The 11,235-nt window shown below is 33.8% G+C and overlaps 2 protein-coding genes and 1 long non-coding RNA gene across 6 annotated transcripts in view; 1 reads left to right on the forward strand and 2 right to left on the reverse strand.

The window, feature by feature from the left end:
- LOC109335853 (transcription termination factor MTERF5, chloroplastic) overlaps positions 1–4,044 on the reverse strand; it is a 39,870-nt gene extending 35,826 nt beyond the window's left edge. The window contains exons 1-4 of one of the 4 annotated variants that reach the window (XM_019572080.1): positions 3,851–4,043; positions 2,803–2,852; positions 2,505–2,726; positions 1,722–2,416 (exon numbers count right to left, since the gene is read on the reverse strand). In XM_019572080.1, the coding sequence (XP_019427625.1) occupies positions 1,722–2,416; positions 2,505–2,726; positions 2,803–2,852; positions 3,851–3,924 (1,041 nt within the window). In that variant the 5' untranslated portion in view covers positions 3,925–4,043. Of the gene's footprint in view, positions 1–1,039; positions 2,417–2,504; positions 2,727–2,802; positions 2,853–3,850 lie in introns of those variants that run through there. The other 3 variants (XM_019572079.1, XM_019572078.1, XM_019572077.1) reach the window with 3 other exon arrangements.
- Positions 701–1,223, forward strand: LOC109335857. The gene is made up of 2 exons (XR_002106269.1): positions 701–1,046; positions 1,134–1,223. It is a non-coding gene; the product is annotated as an uncharacterized LOC109335857 (long non-coding RNA).
- On the reverse strand, positions 5,530–10,113 carry LOC109335104 (ankyrin-3-like). The gene is made up of 4 exons (XM_019571175.1): positions 9,739–10,113; positions 8,453–8,728; positions 7,888–8,025; positions 5,530–7,335 (listed from the first exon to the last, which is right to left on the reverse strand). Exons 1-4 carry the CDS (start codon positions 10,039–10,041, stop codon positions 5,818–5,820), a joined length of 2,235 nt encoding a protein of 744 aa, XP_019426720.1. The 5' UTR covers positions 10,042–10,113; the 3' UTR covers positions 5,530–5,817.

Here is an 11,235-nt window from a genome sequence, read left to right on the forward strand (position 1 = left end):
GATCTGACCGAACGGTTTAATCGTTTAAATCGGTTAAAACTAATACAAAACATCTTCCGGTTTGATATTCGGCTCGGGTTTCACAACATTGAAAAAATAGACATGTAGAGAAAGAGAAGAAAGAAATTGAGGGAAGAGAAGTTCTAGAGAAAATGAATTTTCCCTCATTTAGTTAAGAAGAGAGAAATAATGAAGAGAATAAAAATAGATTTCAACCTATGGGCCTTTTATTAGGTTGGGCTTTATCTTTTCATTTTCTTTTTTGGGAAAAAATAAAGGATTTTTTGTTTTATTTTGTACTTTTTTTAAGGAAAAAAAATTATGCACAAGGTAGAGTTTATACATTGTCACTGTATTTTTTATTATTCATATTTTATCATCATTGAATCTTCAAAGAAGTAATAAAAATAAATAATTGATAATGTATTGACTGTCTATACGACATTTTACACCAACAATTTATAACATTACGCTCTTTTTTAACACCCTTACTATCGACCAATCAATGTATCATTTACATAATAAAAAAAATAGACATGTGTGTAGTAAGGTGCTATTGTTGAAAAACATATGCTTAGAAAGTAATTGTGAAGATTTATATGTGTTGATGTTTTTAAGTTAGATGTAATAAAGATAATAAAATTATCCATAATTTTCGATCCATCCAAATCGAAGAAATGAATTGTTTGACAAATGGGCTGAAAAGTTATGCACCATAGTTAAATTATAACATTGGCATCAAGAGACTCTGAAATAGATAGAGTGACACATATTGTGGGATAGAAGATATCCTCCCCGACTATGGGCTAGGGATGAAAGATACAATGGTAACCAAATACTAAAAGGAAAATAAGAGAACATACACAAATCAAGGTTTGACACTAAATAGTTTATATGCATCTTCTAATAAGCTATTCTATTCTACCTTTTAATACACAACATACATTTCAAGTTAGTATGAGAGGAGAAAAAGATAGTCACAAGTACTTCTATAAGTAGAGCCTATAAGGATTATTCATGTCAAAAATTCTGCTTCAAATTTTGGTGTAGGAGCAAGCATGGTCCAAAATCACTGCAGAACTTCAGCAATAGTCCATTGTACCAATAGCATCCAATATAACTTAATGTTTAAGTTCATAAGCATAAGCTATACTCGCCGAGGATATTAATCGAACCATGTTCCAGCACTCCAAATAATTTGGTAGTCGTTGTGCCATCTGTCCTGAAAAATCAGGTTGGGGTATGGTATCTTCTAGTCCAAAACTTGCCCGAATGTCTCGATTTTCATGTACTTATTGAGCAGTTTTGCTGATAAAACTAGAATCCTGATTAACTTGCATTTTTTCCATTTTCTTTTTCAGTACCTTTTCGAAGTTACTGCTTGACAGTGACAAAACCTGGTTCAGCAGCAACTTCACGCCAGATTCTTTCATGCGTGCATATCTTGGTTTAATCCGTTCTTCTAAACTGTATCCGAAAAATTGAGGGAATTTAACCAGCTCAGATGTTGGATAATCCATGGTCATAAAGAAATCCCATTTTGGAATCAAATTCCCGGTCAAGCTAAAAGTATACAAGGCTCCAAATCTTGAAATCATGGTTCCAATTTCGTCTACAGTATATCCCCTGTCCAAGAAAAATTCCGTGACAGGCTTTAGATTAGTCTCAATGCTAAGACCAAAATTCTGTGGGCATCGGAATAGAAGAATGCCAACATCAACCCCCAAAGAACGGAAGTACTTAGCTGTGGGCCGGAGATTGTCCTCTACACTGTAACTAACAATATTGGGGCACCGAGTTAAAATTTTACCTATGCTCTCATCTGAGATGCCGATTTCTTGGAGGAAATCTACGCTTTCCTTCAACTTCTGCCTGCTATAAGTGAGAAGGGCTGGGAAGCGATAGATGACCTTTGCCCATTGCTTCTTGTCAACACCTAAAGATTCTAAGAACTTCATGGTGGGTTTAAGGTTTTCAGATAGACTGATTCCGCATAATTGAGGCCTTTTGGCGAGGATGGTGGGGATGTCTTCTTTTGGTATTCCTAGCTCAAGGAAAAACTCAACCACCGGCTTAATTTTACCCTCCAAGCTATAGTAAACAAAAGATGGGAATCGTCGTACAATAGTTCTGATCTGCTCAATTTCCATACCAAGCTCCATCAGATAAGCAATATGAGGGCGAAGCTTGCCAGCAAACGGATCTATCTCACTCACTCGAGACACAGCTTTATGCTTCTTAGACTCCAAAGTTGGACGAGGAGGAGGAGGGATCGGCAGAACAGTTGATTGTTCCTTACCAGGTGGGTCCGGATAGTATTCCACTACACGCACTAGATTGTTTCCATGCTCTTCAAGAAGGGAATCAAGAAAAGTATTAAGAGCATCCCTGATCTCAAGAGTTGTAAGCTCTCTCCCTGTATACGTCAACCAGAATGTGATTAGCAGGACCCAATGTTGAAGAAAGCCACGAAAAGAGCAGTTATTAATATTTTGTAACCGAACCTACGAGGTACCGAGATTTGTGTTTCTGATGAAGCTTAGCGAGAAGGTGATCAATAAATAGATCCGACTTGTTGATGATTCTTGCTGCAATTGCAGTGCTCAAGCCCAGTTTCTTGAAAAACAAGGTCAATACAGCCCTGGCTTCTTCCTTTTCTGCTGCGAACAGAGTCGTAGGAACCACTTTTATGTTTAACGACCCATCTGTGCCTGAGTGGAAGCCTACTAGAATAGCACATAAATCTCCGCAATTTTGACATTAGATAATTAAAAACTAATAATCTTAATCATAATTGCTTACCAGATTTTGCCTGGCAAAAGAAGAGCTTTGCCGGAAAAGTAAATCTAGTCCTGATATCACAGTTATTGGTTAGTTATTTTTCAGTTGCTAAATGCTACCAACTGAATGTGTGAAAATACCATCTAAATTTATAAAACATTTGCTGGGTGGCAAAGTAATAAATCATTTGGATTTCACTTTTCACCTGAACAAAGTTTCAATACTTGATTAAAATAAAGACCTTCACATGGCAAAAGGTGCAAGACTGCAAGTATATAATACATGCAAATGAAAAAAGAAAACAAACAGAAGACGATTAGTATCTACTCTCTAGGCTAGACGATTAGTCTCGGCACAATGGTAAGGCTTCATACCTAATGAACCGGAAGTCATGGATTAAATTCTTGAAAACAATCTCTCCCCTAGCTAGGATAAGGCCGCATACATCTACACTCTTAGAACCCAATAAGTAGAAGCCTCCTACACCAGACTATCTTTTATCTTTACAAGACACTATCATACAAGCACACCATCATCCATGAGTTTCATCCTCCCCCGAATATTCTTTCTCCGGGTTCTAAAAACGAAATGTTTAATGAGAAATGTTTTGGCTCTCAGTTTAATCCATGAAATCTGAACCAACTTCTATATTCTTTCCATTTCTTTTCTCTTTGATCACCCTTTACAACTTATTTTTCTTCTATACCTCTCTTCATTTTCCATCACACTAATCACATTTGTCACATCTTTATCTTCACTACACAATCTTACATCCCAAAGACAAACATTTTTCAATCTGAAATTTCATTATTTGTCTTAACAAACTCAAATAACATTAGTCTCTATGATGTTCTTAAGAACTAAGTTGATAGTCTTCATATCAAGCTTTTCTAGACTATTGATAAAGAAATGAAATAGAGAAACTGAGCATGCAGGATAATGGATTGAACAATCATTTTCAATAAAACAGATTCTTAGATTCAGTTACACTTTTGAGTTTCTCTCTACATAGTTGAAGTTTCTTATATATGAAACATAGAAATCATGGAAAAAGAGAGAGAAAAGGTACCTAGTGGTTATGGAAGTGTAAAATCTTGTGAAAGAGAAAAGGTGGGGTGATTGAATTGTGGAGAAAGATTTCATCTTTGTAGGTTTTGAGAGTGAAGGGTTGAAGTTGAAGTTGAAGTTGAAGAGGTTGAGGAATATCTCAAGTGAAGAAAGGTTTGTTGTATAACTGTGCGGACAGAGACAATAGACACAGTCACAAAGATAAGGTCGACAGTGGTAAATTCTTTCAACTTTTTACCCAGATATCGGATTCGAGTCTCGTGGATAGAAAAATGTCCACTTGGAGAATTAACATATAGATATTCCTGGTTCGGACAATATTGACTCAATGCAGGATATCTGTGAGAAATAAAAAAAAAATCAAGTAATCTTTTAAATATGTGTGATCGACTCTTCCGACAACTATTACTAATTAAATTTTTTGATCTTAAAACAAAACATATTAACTGGAAAACAAAATACAAGTTATAAAGCTGTCTTTTTTAGTTAGAGATTAATTTTAGATTTTTAGATAAAGAAATTGAATAAGCTCATAAGATTTTAAATATAATAGTAAATAATTTTAAAGAAATTAAATGACTGTCCTCATTTCCTTGAAATATCTATACGATAATATTTTTCTGATAATAGATTCTTAAATTTCTAAAATCAATATGAAATTTTCCGCCTTAAATATTTTCAATATCAAATTAAAAATTGATACTTTAAAATTATTTAAAATCATACATAACATTTAAAGTTTTTAGATACATATGATAGTCTATTTAATTATATCAATATATTAATATAACTAATATTGTTATATATGAAATTCTAAGTAAAAAACATATACATAACTATAATTTAAAAATTCTAACATTGGCATGTACATAATTCTAATTAATTTAATTAAATTTTAATTATGTATATCTTTCTCATCTTTGAATTTAATATATAATAATATTAGTTATATTAAAATAATAGTATAAAGGTTAATATATAATATAATTAAATATACTAATATGTAAGGATTAATAGGCTTTTTTAAATGGTTTCAAATCTAATTAAATATTTTTTTAGAAAATATGTTTTTGAAAAATAGTAGTTCAACTCATTATAGGCCACATAATAAGTATTTGATAGGTTTTAGCTCTTTCCATCCAAAATATAATCCACACCATGATATACTGTACTATTACCTTCATAGTTATGAGTGGAAATCTTTTGTCCTAAAAAGTATATCACTTCATGTACCATATACATTATGGGACAATAGAGGTGCACCCTATAACCATAGGTGTTTTTTGGGGGCAACATTTGTCTCATAAATTGTGTTAGTACATGTACCACAAGCCTATTATTAGTTGAAAAATTATTTTTAAGTTAAAAATTAATAATTAATTATTTTTCTATCAACCACAATTAATGGTATATACAATGACACAATTTATGAGATAACATATGTACCCTTTTTTGGGTACTATCAAAGATATTTTCTTAACTTTTTAGGTAAGGAACTAATCTCTTTCGTGGTTCGTGGCTTCCTCTCGCAACAAATGTGGCTCTAAGGAATCAAACATTTGACTTTTTGATTTATACGAGGATCGAGTAGGGCATTACACCACTAGACACCAAGTGATTTGGAATGCCAACATGTTTGACAATTTTAGAACAAAATCAATTTGCAAAAGCTATAGTTTTATCCTCTAACTGCAAAAGCAACATTTGGCTATAAAATATTGCATTCACTGTGGAAGAAAATCCCACAAAACCAACTACTAACCAACACATGCTGTAAGATAGCTTAACTTTTTTCTTCCAATTTTCACTATCCCCAACTTCTTCAATAAAAATGTATAACTGATAGAGATCAAAATCTATACAATAAGCAACATGAAAATACTTTGAGTTGAAGTGTTACTCCAAAGATCTATACATCTTAACCATATTCACACTAACACCAATTCCTATTTATATGTCTCTATGGCTCTACTTTACAAGTTTAATACCTCTCACCCAAAGCTCAGCAACTTCTAATCCTCCATCACATACAAAATGCACTTCCTTGTTTGTTTTTGTAAGCACCCTAAACATTCCAGGTTCATCAACATCACCTTTATTATACCGATTTCTACGGAATGTTGAGCTTGGCCCCAACTCTGCCTCACAACACATAACATTTTTGCGGCCAGATTTTCCCCAACGAAGCACACGTTTGGATTCTAACATTTGTAAATGTTTCTCGTGTGGGGATCCCTTTCCTCCTTTAGTATGCTTCTGAACATACGCACCACCTAATACTAATCTACGAGCAAGTTCATCGAGTATAACAGCCTCTGCGTCGTTTTTCATTCCTTTGTTTCTTGCAAGTGAAAGTGCAGTTTCCCCTCTGGTATTCTTAGCATTGCAGTTGGCTCCATTCGAAATTAGAAGCTCGCAAATGGACCTGTGGCCTTCCCTTGCTGCTAACATTAGGGGAGTGTAGTGGCCACCATCAAAGGCATTCACATCATAACCCTTACTAGTGAGCAATTTTACAGCATTCAAGTTACCGTCACGAGCTGCATAATGTAAAGCATAAAAGCCACCCACATTGCAGTTTCTCTTATGAAGTGCAAATTCAAGCATTACCTTTTCAAATAAATCAGATCTAGGATTAAATTCAGATAGGGTTAGTGTTGTTTCTCCTGCTTTATTGCACAAGCTTATATCAGCTCCAGCATATACAAGCAATCGGAATGATTCCACATGACCCTTCAAAGCAGTAACCATAACTGCAGAAAAACCATTATCATCTTGGTAGTCAAGATCAAATTCTCCAGAACCAATGACCATTTTCAAAGATTCGGCATCCCCAACTTGTGCGGCAAACATTATGGGGGAGAAAGCTGAAGGATTTCTGGATTTGGGTATCTTTCCATTTCGGATTGTATGCAACACTGCTTGCTGAAAACCAAGCCACCAATGTGTTGACTCAGCAATTGAACAAACAGATTGTCCAGCAGTATTCACTATGCCAAAATCAGCACCAGCACTTGTCAGTACGTTGAAACACTTCTCTTGTTTATATTTTGCACATATCATCAAAGCTGTATCACCAGCGTCTGTTGTAGAGTTCAAATTGCAACCGAAATCAATAAGACATTGAACAATAGTTGATAAGCCAAGACGAGAAGCCATGTGTATTGGATGAAACTTTGTCTGACAGGTAGTTGTTTTGACAGGCGATTCCACATCCACACCATATTCTAAGAGTATCCTAACAGCCTCAATATTGCCACAGAGGATAGCATGGTGCAGAAGGGTTCTTCCACAGTGAGGAGCGTTGTGGGAGACGTGATGCAAGAGCATGAGCAGTATATCACCACTCTTTTCAAAATACTCAACTGCACACCAGGTGATAGGATAGCATTCTCCCAGCCCAGCTCCCACACGAATCTCTTCACCCGTTGACATGTCCCATGACCATGCTCCAAGCCTTGCTTCATAGTCTAACCTAGCACCATTCTGCAGTTCATTTGTAAGAAAAACACTTGTGAGGCTCATAGCGCATTAACAGAAAACTTGTGAGGCTCATATCGCAGTAACAGAAAATCCTTAACAATGAAAAGACAAATATAAATCTGTCATTTTCAACTGATCACATATTTATAAATTTAACCATGAAAATATATGTTTTTCCAAAATCAGAATCATGCAGGGCATTGTTGCCATCCATAGGTTTTGTATACAATTATCTCATTTATTGTAAATATGCTATCAGAGGATATCAGTGCCTTTGTCAGATTGATGAATATATTCACCAACATTAACAAAATAATGAATTCTTGCCTTCAGGTGAGATGTTTGTGACTTCTTACATAATTCATTACAGTAATTGAAATTAATTTGAAGAAAAAAACATAGTAAGTTAAGAATAAATAGTGATTCTTTAAAGGAAATTCAGAGAGTAAAAAAGTTGGCTAGAGAAACTAGGACCATGCAGATGTGTAATATTCACACGCACTACCAAATTATTATGATAACCGAACACTGGAAGGTGGCAATGTAAAATATTACCTTCAACAGCAAACAAACGACAGAGATCTGTCTGTGAATTACAGCAGCAAAAAGTGCAGTACAATCCACATTTGTGTGGAGAGAAGGCTTAATTGACTGTAAAAGCAAACGGTCTGTGGCACTCACATCCACACCACACTGCCATCAAGAAAGTAATCATAAGTTTTAGCATAATTAGTAGGATAAGTACCCTTAAAAAGTTAAATCACAGGTTTGTTTAATTTCTCTTGAAGCTTGGAGGCTAAAATACTACAGCAAAGTTCCATCGGTTTACACGTACTTCAGACGGTTATGTTAGGCCCTTTCACTGTCTCACAAGGAGCGAATATTAGTAAAAAGCCAACAATCTTGGCTTTTGGCCAAGACAAATGAAGTTTTTTGAAATCAAACCCCCCTCTTATCAAGGGTGGGCTGACAGTTGTGAGACAGTGGGTTTCAACTTGATAATGTGCCAGATAATACCAGTCAAAACGACCGCAAAATACTACAGTCTAAATCTCTGATTACGGATGGTAACATTATGACATTATGAACTCTCTAAAATGTTCTCCACTTGGACATCTACCTTTATGAGTGTCTGAATGACATCTATGAATCCCCTACAGCATGCAGTCACCAAAGCGTGTACAGTTATATGGGGTCGGATCAATTCAGAGCTCATGAGCAATTCTGCAAGCTCTGCATGTCCATGACAGCTTGCCTCCGAAAGAGCTTCTTCACATGCTGCCTGTGATGCCCCAGCTTTGAGTAATATCTGAAGAATATCAAGGTGGCCTTCCCTCACTGCCGCAGTTGTTGCAAAGCCTCTGAAAAGCTTCTGGTTTACATCAGCTCCCACATTCTGTCATTTGAAATGAATTTCCACCTTTTAGTACTTTATTATCATAACTTATCAGAAGACTATGCAATAGAATTTTTCCTCTTTTTCCTTTTTATTTAACCAAATTCTTCCATTTAGGTCATAGTGTTGAAGGTTAGGAAGAAAACAATGTAGCCTTATAGGAATAAATCTGGATTTAGGACAACCCTTATAACCGAATAACGTCATAATGCTCTATCATAGATCACACGTAGGCAAAAACAAAAACGAGAAAACAATTAGTTCTAAATCGAAAACTAACTCTTATTAGAATATGTAATTCGGTTAGAAGTGTCTTATTGACCCAAGAGAATAATTAATTAGCTATTTGGAAGTAGAAAAACTCTCCAATTAGCTTTAGTACCGATTCAGTGAGAAACTTTTTGATTTTGAAAATCAATTTCTAACTGCATTTTCAAAGCAGAACTACAATAATCATCAACTCTGGATAAAAGACAAAGCGAACAGAACATTCACATTAAATTTCATTGCATGCAAATCACACATTCCATAAAAACACACAATTTTTTAACATTTCAGCGACATGACAAAATGCAGAAACACAGTTTAAAACAATTTCGAAAGTAAAAAAAAAAATTCAAAAATCAGACAACAATAAAAGAGTAAAATACATAGTATTTGAATTTTAATGAAATTATACAAACCTCACGTATATGTACTATCTTTCTAAGAGAATAAGTGTAATTTTTTAAAGAAAAAACGATAATAAATATAATTAACTCAAACAAAATAATAAATATGGTATATTGGGAAAAGAACTCATCATTTTTTGATTAACTTAATTATTCTCTAAGAAGGTACGATTCTGCTAGAAGGATAGTCATAGTGTAAGTTTAAAAAATAGACGGATGATTTGTGTAATTTTATGAAAACTTTAAGAGTGTCGATATAATTTACTCTGAATACATCAATTCAAAATCCGAATCAAAAAAAGGTAATAAGATTTTCAGAACATGACATTGATGATGTACCAGTAACTTCCTCACGAGTTTCGCATTCCCTGCATGAACAGCGAGGAACAAAGGCGTGACATCGGATTTGAACTCATCGAACTCCACTCGGACCTGACTCGGCGATTCGTTGAAAAGAACTAACTCAGTCCTTCGTGTCCTCAAAGTGACAACGCCGACGAAGTTGACGTCGACGAAGGGATCGGCAATGCAGTTCAAGGCGGAAATGAGATCGCCGGAGTGAGAAGCTTCTAGAAGGCGCTGTGACACCTCGGCCACGTAGTTCACCGGATTAAACTGATTTCCGGCGGAGAAAACCGTCATTCTCCGGCAAGGGTAGTTGAAATGGAGAAAGTGGAGTGACAACTTTGAAAGCAGCTAGTGCAAAGGTAAGTTATATAGGCGTTGTATCAAACCAATCAAAACGAATAGAAAATAAAAAAAATGATTTAATATTGTGAGACATAATTTAGGACAGGATTTGGAGATTCCGACAACATATAGAAAAGAAAATAATTTATGAACCTAACAATTTTGAGTTATTGTTATTATTATTTCACTTTTTTTTATATTATCAACGGTATTTTGTTAGCTTTGGATAAAGAATTAATTCTTTTTAGGACATATAGTGTCTCTCCTACAAGTGCTTTTTTGGTATGTATGGTTGTCTCTCCCACAAGTGCTAACATAAATAGAATCATTCACTTTTGATCATCTTAAGGATTTAATAGGACTAGAGCAACGCATTATTAGTATGAAAAAAGATATATCATCTACCATTAATTTTTAATAATCATTAATTTTTAAATAAAAGTAACATAAATGAATGCACACATTTTACACTCTATTAGTATTACTATTCCACCTTTACTTAGAGCACCCATAGTGATTATTTCTAAGGTTATTATTAACAGAATAAGAACATTATTATTTTGCATTGTCTTCTTATTCCTTGTGTTTGTTCTTAAATAAGAACAAAAATTGTTAAATAAGGACACTTCTTACTCAAGAGATAAGTGCAATGAAAATACACAATCCATGGATAAATACAAGCATATCTAGAAACATCAAAATATTTATAAACATTAAAAAAATATAGTATAATTACAAACAAAAAAAAATTGCAGAAACGAAAATTAAAAAAAATCGAAGAACAACAACTTGTCTTTCTTGAACGAGAATTATTTTTTTAATGTATTTTAATAAATATAATATTTTATTTATTCGTGTCCACATAATTTAGTTTTATAATTTACAGTAAAAAAATTATTATTTTTATTTATAATTGTTTTCTAATATTTATAATAATTTTTAATTTATTAATAAATAAATAAGTTATTATTATTAATATTTTGTTATATTTATTGGAAAATATAAAAGTGTGGGTATATTTTATGATTCAGTTAAGAATAAGAATGATGTTTGCCATTGTGGAAAAAAAGTATATGTTATTCTTATTTTATGGGGAGTTATAATAAATTATAAAATAATATGTGAGACCCAAATAAAAATGAAAAT

The sequence above is a fragment of the Lupinus angustifolius genome, chromosome LG20 (assembly GCF_001865875.1).
Source record: "Lupinus angustifolius cultivar Tanjil chromosome LG20, LupAngTanjil_v1.0, whole genome shotgun sequence".
Taxonomy (NCBI): Eukaryota; Viridiplantae; Streptophyta; class Magnoliopsida; order Fabales; family Fabaceae; genus Lupinus; species Lupinus angustifolius.